General features: G+C 42.9%; 1 protein-coding gene across 3 annotated transcripts in view; it reads left to right on the forward strand.

The window, feature by feature from the left end:
- The window catches only part of EFCAB2 (EF-hand calcium binding domain 2), a 60,703-nt gene that overhangs the window by 25,284 nt on the left and 14,707 nt on the right, over positions 1 to 20,712 (forward strand). For 2 of the 3 annotated variants that reach the window (XM_070401226.1, XM_070401225.1), the window contains exons 2-3: positions 3,431 to 3,515; positions 18,203 to 18,275. In XM_070401226.1, coding sequence (XP_070257327.1) covers positions 3,431 to 3,515; positions 18,203 to 18,275 — 158 coding nt within the window. The remainder of the gene's footprint in view (positions 1 to 3,430; positions 3,516 to 18,202; positions 18,276 to 20,712) is intronic. The other variant, XM_070401227.1, reaches the window with a different exon arrangement.

The following is a 20,712-nucleotide window of genomic DNA, read 5'->3' on the forward strand; positions in this document are numbered from 1 at the left end:
AGAATGAACTGGTGATTATAATGAATCAGGGACATAGAAAGGGAATGGACTGACTATTCTTGGGGGGGAAAGGGGAATGGGAGATGCGGGAAGAGACTGGACAAAAATCGTGCACCTATGGATGAGGACAGTGGGTGGGGAGTGAGGGCGGAGGGTGGGGCGGGAACTGGAAGGAGGGGAGTTATGGGGGGGGGAAAAAGAGGAACAAATGTAATCTGAACAATAAAAATTTAATTAAAAAAAAACAATGAAAAATCAGAAACAACCTAAATGTCTACAATTTGGTGTTTGGTTAAATGAATTATGATAAAGCTCTATAATACAATGCCAGTCACTAAAATGATAATATAATATTTTTGAGAGTGAAAGACACTTAGTTTATTGTTGAAAAATTGGATTACAAAAAGACAAGAGTAATTAACTGTGGTAGGATTTGAAGTGATCTTTACTGAATTTAAACTCTTCCATATCCTTTTCTTCCTCCAGTAATCATGATGACCAGAAAGGATATAAGACCATTTTTTATTTTAGAAAAAACCAATCCAAACTGACCTGGAAAATCGTTTGCACTTATTATGACACAGGTTAAGTCTTTAAAAAAAATCTTATTATTGAAAGTATTACATGTCCTGGCTGGTTTGGTTCAGTGGATAGAGCGTCGGCCTTCAGCCCAAAGGATCCTGGTTTCGATTCCTGTCAAGGGCACGTACCTCGGTTGCAGGCTTCTTCCCGGCCGGGCCCAGGTCAGGGCATGTGCAGGAGGCACCAGTTGATGTGTTTCTTTCACATCGATGTTTCTCTCTGTCTTTCCCTCTCTCTTCCACTCACTCTTAAGGATCAGTTGGAAAGGTATCCTCAGGTGAGGATTAAAAAAAAATTATTATATATGTCTCCCATTTTTCCTCCATCGACCCCTTCCAGCCTACTGGTTAAGTCTTTATTATTTAAAGAGCGCAAAAAATTTAAGAAAAAAAATGGAGGAACTTATGGAGAACATGAACAGATAATATATAACAGAAAATAGAGGTGATAAACCTATGGATCATTATTCAGATTCATTTGTAATCAAAGCAGTGTAGATTAAAATGAGATGGCATTTATTTTTACTTGTTAAATCAGCAAAAGTTGTTCACTGCCATGTAAGAAAAATTAATATCAATAATTGTAGGATATTCCTTTGGTACTATTAAAAATGGAAGATTATGGAGATTATGTTGCAGCCTGGAAAAAACATAACAGTTGAGTGAAATAATTAGGAATTAAAGTTTTTAAACTAGTTAGGTGGGATAGGGAATGAGAGAGAGCAGGATCCCTCAAGTGAGAAAAATCTGGATTCAGTCCCACTCTGCCACTTAGTAATTCTGCAATCTTGGGCCAGTGTCTGAACCTCTCTGAACTTGGATTTTTTTTCTAAAAATGAGATGCTTACCTCTCTGGTTGTAAATGTAGACATAGCACCTGACCAGAAGCTGATACAGTGTTCATTCAGTAAGTTTTTGTTGAATGAATGAATGTGGTTACTAAGTGCTATATGTAACAGGTGTGTATGGAGAAAGATTAGAGGACAATACAGGAAAATGATGGTGCTTATGTAGGGTAAAGGGACTATGAGTTAATTGACATTTTCCCCATTTTCTATAATTTGATGGTATTTATAATTAAAATAATTATCTAAACTCATACTTTTAAAAATCTTTTCCTTTTGGGTGTCCTATTGTACTTATTATTTGAAAAACAAATCTTGAGACTTGATTGCATTTAAAATATTATTTCAAACACCTTGGTGTCAACCTCAACCCCTTTCTTTTTCTCTGCACCTTACATCAAACCTATCAGCAAATCTTGTGGCTCTACCCTTTAAAGTATATACCTGAAACCCTACCATTTCTCACCACCTTCACTGCTACCATTCTGGTACAAGTCACCATCAGTCTCTCACCTGGAATACTGCAATAGCCTCCTCTCTGGTCTCTTTGACTCCACCCTTGTTCCTTTCCAGTATATGTATTGATTTTTAGAGAGAGAGGAAGGGAAAGGGAGAGAGAGAAACATTGATTTACTGCCTCCCACATACCGCCTACCAGGGATGGAGCCCACAAGCCAGGCATGTCCCCCAACTGGCAATTGAACTGGCAATCTTTCAGTGCACGGGACAGTGCTCAACCAATGGAGTCACACCAGCCCGGGCTCTAGTATATTCTTAACACAATAGCCAAAGTGAATATAAGCCAGGCCATGTCACATCACTGCCGAGAAACCTGCAGTGATTTCTCATCTCATTCAAAGTAAAAGACACAATCCTTAATGTAGCCCCTGTATAGAATCTGTCTTCCACCCCAAAACTCATCTTTCTGACCTTATTTCTTGTCATTCTGCTTTTCTGTTCTCTCTGCCTAAAAATTATTCCTGCAGTTATTTATAGGGCTCTTTCCCCTCCTTTGGTTTGCATTGATGTCAACTTACCATCAAGTAGGCCTCCCCAAGCCATCATACCACCCTTTTCCTCCACCAGCACCCCTAGGACTCTTCACATCCCTTCCCTGCTTTATTTTTTCCAGCACCATTTGTCTTACTCTTAATCTTTTACCAAATATGTGTAAGCTTATGTATCTCCCCCAATAAAAAATCCCAGGGAGCCCTAGCCAGTTTGGCTCAGTGGATAGAGCGTCAGCCTGGGACCAAAGGGTTCTGGGTTCGATTCTGGTCAAGGGCACATACCTTGGTTGCAGACTTCCCGGCCTGGGCCCTGGTTGGGGTGCACATGGAAGGCAACCAATCGATGTGTTTCTCTCACATCGATATTTCTCTCTCCCATTCTAACATCAATGGAAAAATATCCTCGGGTGAGGATTAAAAAAGTCTCATGGAGGCAGAGATTTTTTGTTCCTTGCTATAACCTGAGCACCTAGAATAGTGTCTAGTACATAGTAGGTACTCCATAAATAGTTATTAAATAAATTACTTTGTAATTGTCTCAAAACCAGTTGTTGCTTTTGTATGCTTCCCATCCCCCAACTTCAGCCCTCAAGTGTAGGAAAAGCAAGGCAGGTGGGCAACTAGTGCACCCCAATCAATATCGGTGGCACTGATTTCTTGGCCTCTCAGGCTACGCTTGAGATAGAGGATAGGGTGTATGGGAAATGTTCTATATCTTCATCTGGGTGGTGGCTCCATGACTAAATACTTATGTAAAAACTCATGAAGCTGTGCATTTAAGATTAGTCCACCTTTGGTACTAAAAAGGTCTAAAAAAAGTTTGTTCCCTTCTTTGAGATCACCCGAGGAAGTTAAACATGCTAAATGACACATGAAGACGATTAGGAAAGAGTTCTGCATATTCTTTCTTATTGAGAATTTGTAGTTTATTGAAATTTTTCTGTTGAATTCAAAATTAAAGTAAAATAATTTTTATTTACTTTGTCTTTTACAGAGTTAGTAGTAGCAGACTTGCAAAGAAAAGTCAGAGAGGCGTTTGAAGTGTTTGACCATGAGCTGAATAATACAGTGGATGTGAGGTTTGGAGATATTTTTTTCTTCTTATTCTAAATTACTGATATAATTCATAAAATAGAAGAGGGCTCTTTTTTCTTTTTTAAACATTCCTTGGATTTATGCTATTTTAAGTATTTATGTTGCGGTGTCCTGTAAAAGGTCTTTTTGCTAACTACTGCTTCAGATCCATACTATTTCTTATTCTTTATAGTCTGGTGAAAAGAATATATCTACATTGCCTGTTCCAAACTAATTCTGTGAGTTAGAGAAACTCTACTGTAGCAGTAGTGCTAGACACAAAGTTGGCATTCAGTAAATATTTGTTGAGTGAATGAATAGATTTATTTTAAAACTAGAGGCCCAGTGCATGAAAATTCATGCCCTGGAGGGCGGGGGGGGGGGGTCCCTCAGCCTGGCCTGCCCCCTCTCACAGTCTGGGAGCCCTCAGGGGTGGGAGGCGACCCGGCGATCAGGGGAAGGCGACGCCCCATCACACCTCTGCTGCTGCCACAGCTGGCAGCGCAAGCCTTGGCCTGCCCTGGTTGCCTGAGCCTTGGGCAGCCCTGGGCGGCTGGGCAGCTGCCATTCAAGGCTTGCCTGCGTCTCGGCCTGGCCCTGGGTGGCTGGGAGGCTGAGGGGACTGGGGGTCTCCGGAGGCAGGCACACGGAGCAGCTGGGCCCGCCTGGGCCATCTTTGAGGACGGGGCAGTCAATTAGCATATTCCCTCCTTATTGGCTGTGGGCACCACCATCTGCCACAGTGGGTAGAGGGGAGCTCAGGTATTGTGTCTGCCACAGCCAGTGGGTTTTCCATCACTGTGTGCAACATGAGATGCCTTGCTGCTTTCCACCAGCTCCCAGGGGCAATTCTGAGGTCTGGAATCGGACTTCCTGAGTTCCAGGCCTGGCTTTGTGACTGTGAGTGACTTACTGATGCCCTCTGGGCCTCAGTTTCCATATTCCCCTCATAGGAGTATTTGACACAGCAGGGTTAGGAGACCCCTGTGTGTCCCAAGGACCCTTTCAGGGGTCTGTGAAGTCTAAACTATTTTCATAATAAATCAAAGACAGTATTTGCTACTTTCAATCTCATTTTTTTTTTTCCACAAGTGTGTATGGAGTTTTTTAAAAGCTACATGTTATGTGATATTGCAACATATTGAATGCAGAACCAGATAGTAGAATTCAGGTGTCTTCTATTAAGCCAGACATGAAAGAGACTTGCAAACATGTAAAACAGCCATTCTTCTAATTAAAGTTATTTTTTGGTTTGGAAAACGTAGTTTATTTTCATGAAAATTATGTTATTAATGTAAACGCAGAATGGGTTTTTAAATGGTTCTTTCTAAATAAAGTAATAATATTTTTAAAATTTGATGTTTGATCTCTAATGCGGTACTTATAGATAAATATAACTCATATTAACAAACTCTTTGAGGATCTCAGTAATTTTTAAAAGTGTAAAGGGGAACTGAGATCCAAAAATTTGAGAACTGCTATTGTCAATGGGCATTTTTATTATTTTATTTATTTATTTATTTAAAATATATTCTTATTGATTTCAGAGAGGAAGGAAGGGAGAGAGAGATAGAAACATCAATGATGAGAGATAATCATTAATTGGCTACCTCCTGCACTCCCCCTACTGGGAATCAAGCCCACAACCCAGGCATGTGCCTTTCACTGGAATTGAACCCAGGGCCCTTCAGTCCACAGGCTGATGCTCTGTCCACTGAGCCAAACGGACTAGGGCTGTCAATGGGCATTTTTAAAACTCTTAGAACATTTTTAGTTTGTGACAAATTTGCTTGGGATTTAATGCTTAGAACATTATTAGGTATTATTATTTAATTTATTCCACTTTATATTCTTGTGGTAAATAATTTAGATTTAGTTTTTCTCTATTTAATCTGGGTTAACAATATTATATTGTACATACAAAATTCTCATAAGACCTTTTTACTTATTTCTGTTTTGATATTTTAAGTTCTGAAACAGTTCATTTTCCTTGTTAAATAGTTTTGAAAGTTGAGGTATATTTTCAAAATCATTATTTAGGAGCAGTTTTATTTTGCCTCATACAAAACATAGGACATAATATATTTTGACTTACATACATTTTCCTGTTCTGTGTTCAGATTTAAATCAATAATATTGATTGAAAATTAAGGTTTTGAATAGACAGTATATTTATGTGGGATAAAATTCAAAAGGTAGAAAAAATATATAGTGACAGGTCAGTCTCTTCACCTCTAACTCCTGGCTATCCATTTCACCTTTCTAAAGGCAAGATTTGTTATAAGTTTCTCTGATTCTTCTAGAGATTGTCCATGCAAATACAAACAATACATACAAATGTGTGTGTGTGTATGTATGTATTTTTATTATAAATATATATAACATAAAATTTAACATTTTAAAACCTATTTAAAAGTTTAATGTCTGATTCAGTTTGGAAAATTATACACACTGGTTATGCAGTTTATTTCTTTAAAACATTAAAAAAGTTCAGTTAACAGCTGACAACTGTATTGTTAGTTTTAGGTGTACAACATGGTGATTAGACATTTATATAACTTATGAAGTTATTGCCTGCATAAGTCTAGTACTCATCTGACACCATTATTAGTTGTTACAATACTAGAGGCCTGGAGCACAAAAATTCGTGCACTCAGGGGGTCCCTCAGCCTGGCCTGCGCCCTCTAGCAGTCTGGAACCCCTTGGGGGATGTCCACCTTCTGGCTTAGGCCCTAAGCTGGCAGTCAGACATCCTTCTGGCAGCCTGTGAGCCCTCGGGGGATGTCCGACTGGCTTAGGCCCGGCGAGCGGGGCTAAGCTGCAGTCAGACATCCATAGTGGTGCTGAGGAGGCGGGAGAGGCTCCTGTCACTGTGCTCGCAGCCATCAGCTCGGCTTGTGGCTGAGCAGAGCTCCCCCTGTGGGAGTGCACTGACCACCAAGTGGCAGCTCCTGCGTTGAGCCTCTGCCCCCTGGTGGTCAGTGTGCGTCACAGTGACTGGTCTTTCCACCATTCAGTCGATTTGCATATTAGGGTTTTATTATATAGGATTGTTAACTATCCTACACCTGCCTAAGTAATAGAAGTATGTGTTTATTTCTTTACTTTTTATCCAATCCCAGATCATTCCCCTCCACCCTTTGTTTTCTCCTGCCTCCCTAATCTATCACCTATGGATTTATGTCCCCCCCTTAGGGGTTCCCCTTTTGATTCTGATGTATAAAATAAGTGGTAAAACTGCCATTTTCCAGAGCATTTTCTCAATCCATTGAGGTTTTGCTTCCTGGCAATTGTCATCAGTTTGACTCAAACTCAAAAAACTTCTTACAGGTTTGGATGTTTCTTACGAGGAGTTTGTTAGAGCACTGACCATTATCCTCACAGAGAGGCAGTATTGAATTTTCTCCACCAGAACCCAGGAAGGTTAGGGGCCCCTACACATCTTGGTGGGTTATGTCCTAGGCAAAAGTTGGTTGGTAGGGTGGCCTGTTCAGAGGGGGCTGGGGGTATAGAAGAAGAGCCATCATGGTCTTGCTACTCCTGTCAAGCATGACATGAAGAGTATCTCCCTTTATAAAACTTCCTCCACAAATCAGAAACTGTGGATAGCAGATACATTTGTAGTCACATAACACAGTCCAGGAGTTGTTTGAAATTGCTCCCGATTTACTTGGTGGGGAGTGAGAAAGGGCAGTAGGGGATAGTAACGAGTGGTTCCACCTTGTACACAGAGCAGGTAACTCCATTGTCACAGTCAGTTGTAGCAGTGGCTTCAGTGTTCTGTGTATTCTAGATACAGGGAGTGACAGCACCTCATCCATTCCATCTGCAGAGATAGTAAGGCAAGATAGCCACGTCTGTTCTCCCCCCGGGAGGCGAGCAAGACAGGATGGGATGGTGCTGTTGGAGTGGCACGGAAGGGCAGGAAGGGCAGGATTTGGCTCCATTAGCAGGGTCCCAAGGAGCATGGGAATTCGTTATTTCTGTCTTGGAAGGACTCAGAAACAAGTGTTCAGAGGTGCCCATGTAGAATGCAGCAGTGAAACCAGGCCAGAAGCCAGCTATAAGTGCTGTAATTCAAATAGGCTTTTGGTTAATTTAAAGGCATGGCAGCTACTAACCCATAGCCACCTTCTATTTCATTTTTTTTTTTTTTTTGATTACTGAGAAGTGCCACTCAAGTCTCTACTTTTTTCTGAAAACTACTGATGCATTTACAAAACAATTTCCAACCTACCACTGAGAGCTTATTTTAGGCCATCTTTCCTTCACTCACCTAACTCTAAGAATATTGATGTTTTTAACTAAAAAATGTATATTTCTTGTCTCTCTCAGATATAAACTTAATAAAGACAAAATGGCTTTACTTTTGGGTTCTGAAATGTGTATAGCATTGTCTTCTATTTACATATAGTGTCAAGAATATTACCAGAGTGTATATAATTAGTTGTGTGGAGTTTTTAGGAAATGAATCAATTAAGGTGAGTTGGGGTCATTTAGTGATGGATCTTGTTTGCTGCCCTAAGGAGCCCAGAGGGTATTATACTAAATGAAATAAGTCAGTCAGAGAAAGGCAAATACCATATGATTTTACTTATATGTGTAATTTAATGGACAAAATAAATTAACAGGGAAAACAGAAGCAAACTCATAGATGCAGAAAATAAACTGATGGTTGCCAGGTGGGAAGAGGGATGGGAGGCTGGGTGAAAAGGTGAAGGGGTTAAGAAGTACAAGTTGGCAGTTACAAAATAGTCACAGGGATTTAAAGTATAGCATAGGGAATATATAGTTAATAATCTACACTAATAAAAGACAAAGATGCTAATTGACTGTACCTTTGCTACACCTACCAGCCAATCAGAAGAGTATGCAAATTAACTCAACAAAGATGGCCGTTAAATTTGCATACTGCAGGCGGGGCGGGACAGCGTGATCCGCCACCTGTCCGCTGCCATCCGGGCCTCCCGTGTGCGACCCGGGGTGGCAGGGCAGAGCAGCGTGATCGGCCGCCCACCACACCACCATCCGGGCCTGCCATCTGCGACCCAGCGTGGGATCCGGGCCTGCCATCTGTGACCCGGGGAGGTGGGGCAGGCACCGTGGGATCGGGCCTGCCATCTGCCACCCGGGGAGCGGGCCTAAGCCAGCAAGTGGTTATCTCCCGAGGGGTCCCAGACTGTGAGAGGGCACAGGTCGGGCTGAGGGACACCCCCCCCCCCACCCCCCAGTGCACAAATTTTTGAGCACTGGGCCTCTAGTATTGTAATAATTACATATGGTGTCATACTCAACAGGGGGTCACTTCATAAGTTATATAAGTGTCTAATCACTATTCTGTACACCTGAAACTAATATAATGTTGAATGTCAACTATAATTGAAAAAGAAAAAAAGATTAATGCATTCAACCACATAAGATGTTATTAAAGCTAAAAAAATTTAGAAAAATCAAGAGATAAATGTTATTTGCAAAACATTGATATCCCTAATATGTAAAAGTAGTAATTCTCTGAAATTATGATTAGCCATAAATCTCCATTCTTTGACCATCGAGAAAAAAGAAATTTAGTATGCCATTTTTGTAAAATTTAATTTATTCATTATTTAAAAAACATTTTATTTTGAAATTAATTTTAGAGTTATAGAAATCCAAGAAATAATACAGTGTTCCTGTGTATCCTTCGCTCAGCTCCCCCTAATGGTCATATCCCACTGTGCTAATATCTAAAGATCTTACTGGACTTTGACCAGCTTTTCCACTAATTTCCCTTCTCTCTTCCAGGATCCAACCCAGAATCCTATGTTGCATTTCATTGTCTTGTCTCTTTAGTCCTCCAATCTCAGACAGTTCTTCAATGACCTTGATATTGTTGAAACGTCCTTGCTCAGTGATTTTGTAGAATGTCCCTCATGTTAGGTTTGTCAGATCCTCTCATGCTTAGATTAAGGTAATGCATTTTTGGCAAGAATATCATAGAAGTAATTTCATATTCTTCTCAGAGCATGATGTCAGAGCATACTTGATGGTGCTATACTAGTATTTAATTCCTGATGATGTTAATCTTGCTCCCTTGCTTAAGGTAGTGTCTGCCTGTTCCCCACTATATACAGTTATTATTTTTTCCCTCTGTAATTAGTAAATGTCTTGGGGGAGTTACTTCAAGATTATGCAAATATCCTATTTCTCCTCAAAATTTGCCCATTGATTTTAGCATCCACTGGTTGATTTACTTATAACAACGATTACATAGTGATTGCCAAATGGTGTCTTAGTGTTGTTTACAGAAGGAAACTCCAGGACAGTGTGCTTTTTGTCTGGGCAGCAAGCAGCCATTTGGCAGTGCTGAATTTGGAATTATTTAGACCTTTCACAACAATGACAAATGTTTCAGTCAGTTGATTTAGTAAATGTTACGGTTGCCGAAGGAGGACTGCATGAGGCCAAGAGTGGTAAGGGATTCTAAATTAATTAGGTCATCTGGAGACCAGATGGCTGAGCCCCCAAATGGCGCCAGCACCCAAGTGTGGGGAGGCAGAGGTTTCCAGGGACTCTAGGTGGGCTTTTTTTTTCTTTCTTTTTTTAATATATTTTATTGACTTTTTACAGAGAGGAAGGGAGAGGAATAGAGAGTTAGAAACATCGATGGGAGAGAAACATCGATCAGCTGCCTCCTGCCCACCTTCTGCTGGGGATGTGCCCGCAACCAAGGTACATGCCCTTGACCGGAATCAAACCTGGGACCTTTCAGTCCACAGGCCGACGCTCTATCCACTGAGCCAAACCAGTTAAGGCTAGGTTGGGCTTTTTCGGCGGAGAACTCTCTGGGTCTGGATCCTGGGAAAGTCAGGAGGGGAAAGATAAAGGTCTGAGCAAATGGAATGTGGTCTGAGCAAAAGGGAGTGTGGGTGGTGACGTGGTCTAAAGGTCAGTTCCAGGGCAGGGGTATCGATTTAATGATTTGATCAGACCTAACAGTAAACATTTTTAAAAAGCATATTTTTATTGATTTTAGAGAGGAAGGGAGAGAGAGAAACATCAATGATGAGAGAGAATCATTGATTGGCTGCCTCCTGCACACCCCCAACTGGGGATCAAGCATGCAACCCTGGACATGTGCCTTGACTGGGAATCCTGATTCATAGGTTGATGCTCAACCACTGAGCCATACTGGCTGAGTATTTTAGTAAACATTTATTAAACCCTTGCTATAACCAAAGCATCTATGAGAAATATGCAAAAGGCATACTGGTCCCCGTTTGCTCTGAGTCTTTTTCTCTGCCACTACTTTTCACCTCAAATCATTCGAACCACCGTGATTTGTTCTAAGAAGATATTATTGCAAAGACTGCTGAGCGCCAGAATCTCCAGAATCAGAGGCTGGGGACAACTTCCTGTTTTGCTCCATACTAGTTACGTTCTTAGAGGGTGAGTCAGGTAACTTCTCCAAGTCCTAGTTTCCTTATTTTAAGACGAGAGGCCCGGTGCACTAATTCGTGCATGGGTGGGGTCCTGCCCGCCCCATCAGGCTGAGTGGGGGTGGGGCTGGCTGGGGGTGGAGGGGCCGCAGGTGGTTGGCTGGCTGGCCCCACCCCCGGTCAAACTCCCAGTTAAACTCTGGGTCGAAGGGACAGTTTGCATATTAGCCTTTTATTATATTGGATGGGGATTCTAACATGGACTGATATGAGAGTGAAAAGGGGGGAATGTATATGAAAGTATTTTTTAATTGGAAGGCATTTTTTAAACTATGAAGTTCTACAAATTAATTTACTATTTAACAAGTATGTATTGATTCCCCCCAGTGTGTAATCTCCTTCTGGGTGTTGGAATATAGCAGTGAAAGGCCTCTGTCCTCATGGAGTTTACACTTTAGAGGAAAGAGACAATATAAAAGTAAATAGATAAATAAATGCAATTTCAGGTAGTAATAGTGCTGTAAAGTAAAACACCAGGATGATGTAATAAAATGTGCTATAAGAAAATAAAACAGTGATGTATTAGAGAACTAGGGGTGTTAGGTGGGATGAGACAGTGTAGACATTGTGGTCAGGGAAAGTGTCTCTGGAGCTCATTGTTGAGTTGAGATCTTTAAGTTAGAAGGAGTCAGCCATGTAAAGGACTGGGACAGCCAATACAAAGGTCCCGTGAAGGGGAGGGGGTTAATGTGTTAGAGAAAACCAGAGCACGGAGTCCTGTGATGTAGTGAGAGTGGTGTGCGATCGGGCAGAACTTGGCAGAGGCAGCATGATGTCGCCGAATAGGCCATGCCCAGGAGGTTAGGGTATCAGTGCAGTGGGAAGCCGTTGGAGGGTTTTACTCAGTGGAATTACATGATGAGATCTTTATTTTGAAATGATTATTCTGGTTGCTGTGAGGAAATGGATCGAGGTGGTTGGTAAGAGAAACAGATTGACTATATGGAGGCTATTGCGCTGGTCCTGGCAAGAGAGAATGGTGGTCCAAAGAGAGTGGTGGTGGCAGGAGTATAATAACTATTATTATTGTTATGGGCTGAGTTTTGACCCCTGAAAGTCATATCTCTAATGTCCAGTACCTCAGAATATAACCTTATTTGGAGATAAGGTCTTTAAAGATGTGCTTAAGTCAAAATGAGCTCTAATCGAATCTGACTGCTGTCCTTATAAAAAGAGGAAATTTGGCCCAGCCAGCGTGGCTCAGTGGTTGAGAGTTGGCCTATGAACCAGGAGTTCATGGTTCAATTCCAGGTCAGGGCACACACCCAGGTTGCAGGCTCGATCCCCAGTGTGGGGTATGTAGGAGGCAGCCGGTCAATGATTCTCTCTCATCATTGATGTTCCTATCTCTCTCCCTCTCCCTTCCTCTCTGAAACCAATTAAAAAATATATATATATATTTAAAAAGAGGGAATTTGGCAGAGACACGAGGGATGCATGTGCAGGGAGGAAAGACCAAGTGAGGACGCTATGAGAAGATGGCCGTCTGCAAGCCAAGGAGAGAGGTCTCAGAAAAGCCAACCCGCCAACACCATGATCCTGGAGTTCAGCCTCCAGACTGGGAGGAAATACATTCTGTTGTTTAAGCTGCCCAGTCTGGTGTTTTATTATGGCAGCCCTAGCAAACTAATGGTTATGATCATGATGGTGGTGGTGGTGCTTTCTCATTAAGTTAGCTCATGTGTGTACTTACTTGAGTGTATGTGCTTTCTCCCACTGGATTGTGCATTCCATGGTTAGAGCAGGGACCTTGTCTAATGCTTGACAGTAACCTCAGTGCCTAAGGCAGTGCCTGAGCCATAGGAGGTCAGGGTTCTTCATTTGGGGGCTTACAAACTCTAGCACATAGGACAGGGTAAGAAATAATCATGTGACAAGTTAGAACCAGAGGGTTTTCTGAAAGCATATTTCAGTAGCAGAAAAATGACTGTCACTTCATTAGAGGGATATTTGGAAAAATAGGCTTTTTTTTTTTTTTTTTTTTTTTTTTTTTTTTTTTTTTTAGCAGTTCTGCAAATAAGGAGATTTAGCCATTATTTCAACTTCATTCCATGGCTTTGTCAAAGTAGGATTAATTTGTGAAAAATGCCTTCCTTGAGGGCAAGGCTTTCTCTGTGTTGTCTGCTCTACTATAAAGTGGTTCTAGGCACATAGTGGTGTGCAATAAATACTTATTAAGTGAATAAGAATAATTTCACATCTTTTGTTCCTTCTTAGGAATTTTTGAATTGCTTTTAATAGTCTCTTATACTTAGCCCAATGTCAGTTATTCCATAGAGGGTAAAATATTTTGTCTGTTCTTTTCTCCCTTAGCATTGCATCAGTTGTCTTGAATCAGGTCTTCACTTTCTGATGTTTTGACCTTAGATTGCCCTTAAACTGAAGTCTCCCAACCTAGCTCAATGGCACTGGCTCCACCTTGTGTCAGAAACGTGATATCACACCCACTGAAGGCTGGCTTGCCAAGAATCAACCTGCCCCTCCCACCCGCCTCAAACATTTTAAATGGCCCAAATGCTCTACATAAATCAAATGGTGATGTCACTCTTGGGCAACCTTATTGTGACTCATTTGTTGTGAAGTGACTTTGCCTCCATGTTTAGTACTGTCTGTGTACTCCAAGCACAGAAACAGATTCTTAATATTTAACCATAAAGGCTTTTGGAGTTAGTTTGTAGTTCATACCTAGAATTAATGGCCTGGTCTTTTTCTGGCCTCTGTTTTTTCTTGCCCTGCTCCTTTTTCCTTAGCTGACCTTTGGGAGCCTTACTACGCCTAAGTTGGCTGTACGGTTCTCCCAGAATGGCAGGTTCCCAGCTCCTTCCAGAGGCCATCTGGAGTTCTTCAGGGCCCACCGACCCCTCTGCTGCATTCCCAGGTTTTGACACAAAATTCCAGAGTGAAAGGAGCTCACAGGATCACTCTATTCTGTCCTCTGGGCGTGTTTCAGGACAGAGAGCCGGAGAGCTTAGTCATCTGTGTTCCCTCTTTAACTTCCCTTTCCTGTCCTCCCAGGGACTCTGTGCAGGACCTAGGGAGGCCTCCTGAAGAAATGCACCTCATTCCATTGCCTTTTGAGGAAGGAACACATTTGAGAAGAATGGCCTGTTAGTATTTAAACATCGCCGCCCTTCCTCTACCTCTGCCCTAGGTTTATGTTCTTCTTAGCCACCCTCTACCTGGCCTTTACTGGGCAGTGCCATCAGCCGGCCTTCTTGGGCCAAAGGTCACTCTGATCGTTTTGCTGGGAACTGCTCATCTTTTGAGAGCCTGGGCCCAGTGCTCAGTACACGTCAACCATGCAGCCCGGCTCTCATCCTGTGGCAGCAGGAGCAGTTCACAGCGCTGCCTTCCTCATTGTTCCGCCATCTCTCCACATACTTCTTTTTTTTTTTTTAATTAAATCTTTATTGTTCAGATTATTACATTTGTTCCTCTTTTTTCCCCCCATAACTCCCCTCCTTCCAGCTCCCACCCCACCCTCCACCCTCACTCCCCACCCACTGTGTTCATCCATAGGTGCATGATTTTTGTCCAGTCACTTCCCGCATCTCCCACACCCCTTTTTCCCCCAAGAATAGTCAGTCTATTCCCTTTCTATGTCCCTGATTCTATTATAATCACCAGTTCATTCTGTACATCAGGTTATTTATTCACTTGATTCTTAGATTCATTTGTTGATAGATGCATGTTTGTTGTTCATAATTTGTATCTTTACCTTTTTCTTCTTCTTCCTCTTCTTAAAGGATACCTTTCAGCATTTCATATAATACTGGTTTGGCGGTGATGAACTCCTTTAGCTTTTCCTTATCTGTGAAGCTCTTTATCTGACCTTCAATTCTGAATGATAGCTTTGCTGGATAAAGTAATCTTGGTTGTAGGTTCTTGGTATTCAGCACTTTGAATATTTCTTGCCATTCCCTTCTGGCCTGCAAAGTTTCTGTTGAGAAATCAGCTGACAGTCGTATGGGTATTCCCTTGTAGGTAATTGAGCCTCTTTCTCTTGCTGCTTTTAAGATTTTCTCTTTGTCTTTTGCTCTTGGCATTTTAATGATGATGTGTCTTGGTGTGGTCCTCTTTGGATTCCTTTTGTTTGGGGTTCTCTGCGCTTCTTGGACCTGTAAGTCCATTTCTTTCACCAGGTGGGGGAAGTTTTCTGCCATTATTTCTTCAAATAGGTTTTCAATATCTTGCTGTCTCTCATCTTCTGGGACTCCAATGACTCTGATATTAGACCGCTTAAAACTGTCCCTGAGGCTCCTTACACTATCTTCACACTTTCGGATTCTTTTTTCATTTTGCTTTTCCAATTGGGTGTTTTTTGTCGAATCTTTGGTTTGATTATTGTACTCCTCTGGTCTGCTATTGGGTATAATATTCTTTATTTCAGTCCGTGTATGCTTACTTTCTAATTTCTTTATCGTAGCATCGAGGGTCTCATTAGTTTTCGTGAGGCTCTGCACAAATTTATGGCAAGCCCTCAAAATTGCGATTCTTAGCTCCATATCCTCCATTTCTGTCATGTTTTTTTTGTCTCCGCATCTTTTATGCTTTCTTGGTGCACCCCCTTGTTGTCTCTGTGCGCAGTCTTGTTCTAGCCAAGCCTTAATTGTTGTAGTTAACACTAGAGGGATTTGACCCCCAGGTCGACTGGCTGTGGAAATCAGCTGTGTGGAAAACGTCTGCCTTCTGGGGAGGCGCTAATCCAGCCTTTGCCTGAGGCGATCGGCAAATGGCTGTGCGCAGAGTTTGGGCGGGGCGGGATCAACAGGGCGGGCGGAGGGAGCAGTTATGGCCACGCTCAGTCCCGTTCCCAGAGGCTCTGCTTCTCAGAACCCCGGCAGCCGCTGCAAACCTCGGAGAGAAAGCTGCCCTCAGGTCCCAACTGATGCCGGATAATCCCGCTTCTCCCGTTTGAGTCTGGGTCCCTAGAGACTCGCCCGGATCTGGAGCCCAGAGTCTGAGACTCACTCCCGGCAGAAAACGACAACCGCGCCCTCAGCCACCAGCCCGCTTTGTGCGCGCACCTCGGTACCTTTGTATTTTCCACACTGCGCCGCCTCTGAGCCTCGATTTGCTGTTCTCTTTCCTTCTAGTTGTAGAGTCTCTCTTCAGCCAGCCTTCCTGTGGTTCTGGGTGATGTCCGTTCAGTCTTTTAGTTGTATTTTTGAAATGGTTGTTTGCGGCAGTGGTCTCTGGTGTTTACCTACGCCGCCATCTTGGTCTCCCTCTCCACATACTTCTTAAGAAAGAATTTGCTGCAAGGAACAGTAGACCCATAGCAGCCTCATCCCAGCTCATACTGCACGATATTTTAGATCTACTCAGTGTTGCCAAGTTTTCAATTTCAGTTCTACAGTGCTGTGTAAACAGGTTGTAACTCATGTATTTCACTGTGAAACTGAAGGTTAAGACATCCTCGATAATCAACATTTCAAGCCAAAGTGATAAAAATAGCATAACACAAAAAAGCCAGTTGTTTTATAAGTAGTTTATAAAAGGCAGGATTTCTGTTATTATTCCTTATTACTTTGGTTTTGATTGCTGAGACTGAAATGTGTATTTTTAAAATAAACACTTTTTCATAAAAAAATTTCAAACTGCTAGACAAATAGAAGGAATGGTGCACCGAACTGCTCTGCACTTTCACCTAGATTCCCCAGTTCTCAACATTTTGCCAAATGAGCTCTTGCTTGCATGGACTCACTCTCTGTCTCTCTCCATATACAGGGTGTCCTAAAAAATGTTTACACACGTTGAATAATTATAAAGGCAGTGTTTTTAAAAATACATTTTATTTTCAAAATTGAGCTATCAGCTGTTAAAGTGTGTGCACATTTTTTGGGACACCCTGTATGTACACATTTATGCATTTTATTATTTAATGATTATTTTAATTTTGCTGGACTATTTAAGTTGCAGACATTGTGACCTTTTCCCAGAAATACTCCAGTTTATATTTTCTTTTAAAAAATGTTTTTATTGCTTTTAGAGAGAGAGGAAGGGGGAGGGATAGAGAGATAGAAACATCATCGATTACCTCCAGCATGACCCCTACCGGGGATTGAGCCTGCAACCTGGGCATGTGCCCTGACCGGGAATTGAACCAATGACCTCTGGGTTCATAGGTTGATGCTTCAACCACTGAACCACATCAGCTGGGCCAGTGTATATTTTCTGAGAACAAGAGCATTTTCTTACATAAGCTACAGATTTTGTGTGTATTTTTAAAGATAATCTTAGAATCAGAGCATTGGGGAGGACTTTAAGAGTCATTTGCTCATTCCTCTGCTTCTTGCAGATAAATTCTTTGACAGAACAAAATTGATATTTTCCAAGGGTGATAAACAGGGACCAGGTCTGTAACATAAGTGTGTGAATGAGAAGGTATACGATAGTTCTCATGACATGTATGTATGGATTATATAAACACACCAACACTATGCAAATAAAACCTTCTCTGAGGGCCAGGTCTGTCCCTGGACCATCACTTTGTGACTCTGGATCTCTCTTCCAGGCTCCCATCGGGTGGAATTTCCAGATCTCTCTTTAGATGCACCTGTTACAGTCAAGAAGTTCTCCTTTGAGTCTAATTAAATTCTCAGCTGAGATTTATGCAAGTCAGCAGTGTGCAGTGGTTAAAAATACGGATTCCACTTGCCTGTGTTTGAATCCTTTCCTCTTTTTACAAACATCTTGGGGTAATTACCTAACTTTTCCTCATCTGTAAAATAATAGTACCTACCACACAGAGCTAATGTGAGGATTAAGTGGATATGAATAGTTAAAGCACTTTAAAACAGAGCCTGGAAGACTTATAAAAACTTGCTATCACTGTATTCTATTAATACTAACCCGACAGCCTGGAGGTATTTTTTCTCACCTCCAGACAGATCATGATCATGGTATAAGGGACATGAGTGAGATGTGAAGACTGTTCTTTCTAGAAGTCTAGGGGAAATGTCTGCTCCTAAGCCAGAAAGCTAATTAACCTGCTTTCTCACCTGCCAGGGACTTTGTTTCTGTTCTCATCCTATTCTACTTGTCCCTCCTCTCAGACTCTCCCCAGCTCCCAGATTCCCCTCGTCCCGTGGAGGTTGCTGCTTGAGTATGTTGGCTACAGGGGACTCTGAGCAAGTTACTTAGCTGTGTCCTCGTCCGTAAGAGGAGGTTCAGAGTGGATGTTCTAAGACTCTTGACCACTTTCCCCCCAGAGAGATCGGCACCATCATCAGGTCCCTGGGATGCTGCCCGAACGAAGGGGAGCTGCATGATCTGATTGCAGAGGTAAGTGGCCGAGCAAGGGCAGTCAGCAGACGCTGCGACTCTGGCTCCTTATAACTGAAAACCTTTTTACCCGGAAGTAAAAATGCCCTGAGCTGCTCAGTGTGCTCAGTGAAAACATGAGGGTAGCTATGGGAATGATCCAAGCAGCAGGGTCTGAAAGAATTAATATCAGGTCTTGAGAAAATGGCTGTAACTAAGTAACGCAATGAGAGCCCACATTAGGTGGTATCTTCTCTAAAATTAGTTGAAAAAAGGTTGGTAGCCACAGGGACTGACTATATACAGAAAGGGTATTGACAGATGACAGGAGCATCTATATATATATATATAAAGCCAGTGACCTTAATGGCCATAACGACCATAATGATGGGTCGCTATGACGCCCACTGTGGCCAGCCAACAAGCCTGATTGGGGTGGGGCCAGCTGGCCAACCTCATGGCCCCTCCCCCCTGCCAGCCTGCCCCTGATCAGACTCTCCCACCCCAATCAAGAGCTGGCCACCGGCCAAATGCCCCCTCCCTTCCCCCTGGCCAGCCCTGTTCCCAATCAGCCCGCCCCACCACAAGAGGCCCGTAGCCCCTCCCACCAGCCCGCCTGCCCCTGATTGCACTCCCCCACCCCAATAGGGAGCAGGGCTGGCCAGCCAAACTCCTGCAGCCCCTCCCCTTGGCTGGCCACGCCCCCAATGGGCCCCCACCACCCTGATCAGCCTGCAGCCCCTCCCCCTGCTGGCCCCGCCCCTGACTGCCCCCCCACCCCAATAGGGGGCAAGCCCACCAACCTCCTGCAGCCCCTCCCCATGGCCGGTCCTGCCCCCAGTTGGCCCCCCAACCCCAATCAGGGGTGGGGCCCGCCAGCCAATTGCCCATGGCCCCTTACCCCAGCCGGCCTGGCCCTGATCAGGCCCTGATTGGGGCGGGCCGGCCGACCAACCTCCTGCCATCTCCCCCCCCCCCCCCCCCCCACAGGCCCAGCCCCGATCCGCCCTATTGGGGCCGGGCCAGCCAGACGCCACCCTTGCGCAAATTCATGCACTGGGCCTCTAGTTCTAAATAAAATCAGTTCAAAGGGGATAGGTAGAAGCAGAAGTAGAGATTGTAAGGAATTTATATTTATTTGGAAATGTTGATGAAAGGGGCCACATGCTAACCTGACAAGCTCAGGAAAGGCCTACATGGCAGTCTTGCAAATCTAGAGACCTAAAGTAATCCAAAGGATGGTCTGAAATTAAACTTTAACTAAAAGCAGTTATGGTGGGTAGTTACATCCTAGGCCGGTATCCTCACTGACAAGGTCAACCTTTACCTTAACTGAGCCTATCTGTCTTTTTGCATCTATAATAACATATCCTTGAAATGTCTGGGTAACTTGTAACTTCCCTTTTTCTGGACCCCTTGGGGCACAACCTCATGTGCCTGGGTGCCAGACAGATACCACAAATTCCTTTATTCCCTCATGTTAATTGTTGACTGTTGGCTATCCTACACCCTCTAAGTTTGTGTCTATTATGTTACTTTTTATCCAATCCTAGAGGTTCACCTCTCCTCCCTCCCCCTCTCCCCCCGCTTGGCTTTCTCCAGCTTCTCTAGTCTATCACCAGTGGATTTCATGTAACCCACCTATGTCCCTCCTTTGATTGTAATGTATAAAATAGATGAAAACCTGCCATTCTCCAGAGCACTATCCCAATCCATTGAGATACTGCTTCCTGGCAATTGTTGACAGTTTGGCTCAAATTCACAAAAGTTCTTTACAGGTTTGAATAAAAACTAGCTCGGAACAAGTAGTAAACAATAAAATAACAAGGACTACCTTGCATTGATCAAACAGTCTACGAATGAAATAAAATTATTTGTAAGAGTGTAGAGGAAGGATAGCCTTATCTCATGCAGCTGTACTGAGCAGCCCAGGCCAGAGCTTCATGCCTGTTTGGTTTTCCAGAAAAGTGTCTGATCTCATTTCAAGTGCAGCTTTCAGTTCAACGAAGCAGAGGCCCAAAAGGAAAATCGCTTCTGGGCAGCCACCCGGAGAAGAGTGTTTTTCAGAAATGCTCGTCTAGGTGTGTGGGTTTTGGTGGAAGCCAAGGACAACTAAGAGAATAAGAGGAAAAGAGAAGGAAGTGGAATTTTAGTCCCTTATTCCTCGCACCCAGCACAGTACTTGCTTGCTTAACGGGATGCAGAGGAGAAGCAGTTGAGGCTGGGTGAGTAGCTTAATCTCTGTATCAGTTTCTCCATAATAATACCTATTTCAAAGTTTGCTTCGAAGGTGAGTGAAATGATGTATAAGAAGGCATGTTTTGAGTCCTAAAGCACTGTATAAAGTTAAGAAATGGAAGATTAGAAAGATGATTCTTTTGCCTGCATGCCAGCACCTCGGTAACTAAGAAGCACTACCAATTTTTCATTATCATTTTATTAAAAGTATTCAATAAAG

This window comes from Myotis yumanensis, unplaced genomic scaffold (assembly GCF_028538775.1).
Source record: "Myotis yumanensis isolate MYYU_CA2020_CCGP unplaced genomic scaffold, mMyoYum1.0.hap1 SCAF_22, whole genome shotgun sequence".
Taxonomy (NCBI): domain Eukaryota; kingdom Metazoa; phylum Chordata; class Mammalia; order Chiroptera; family Vespertilionidae; genus Myotis; species Myotis yumanensis.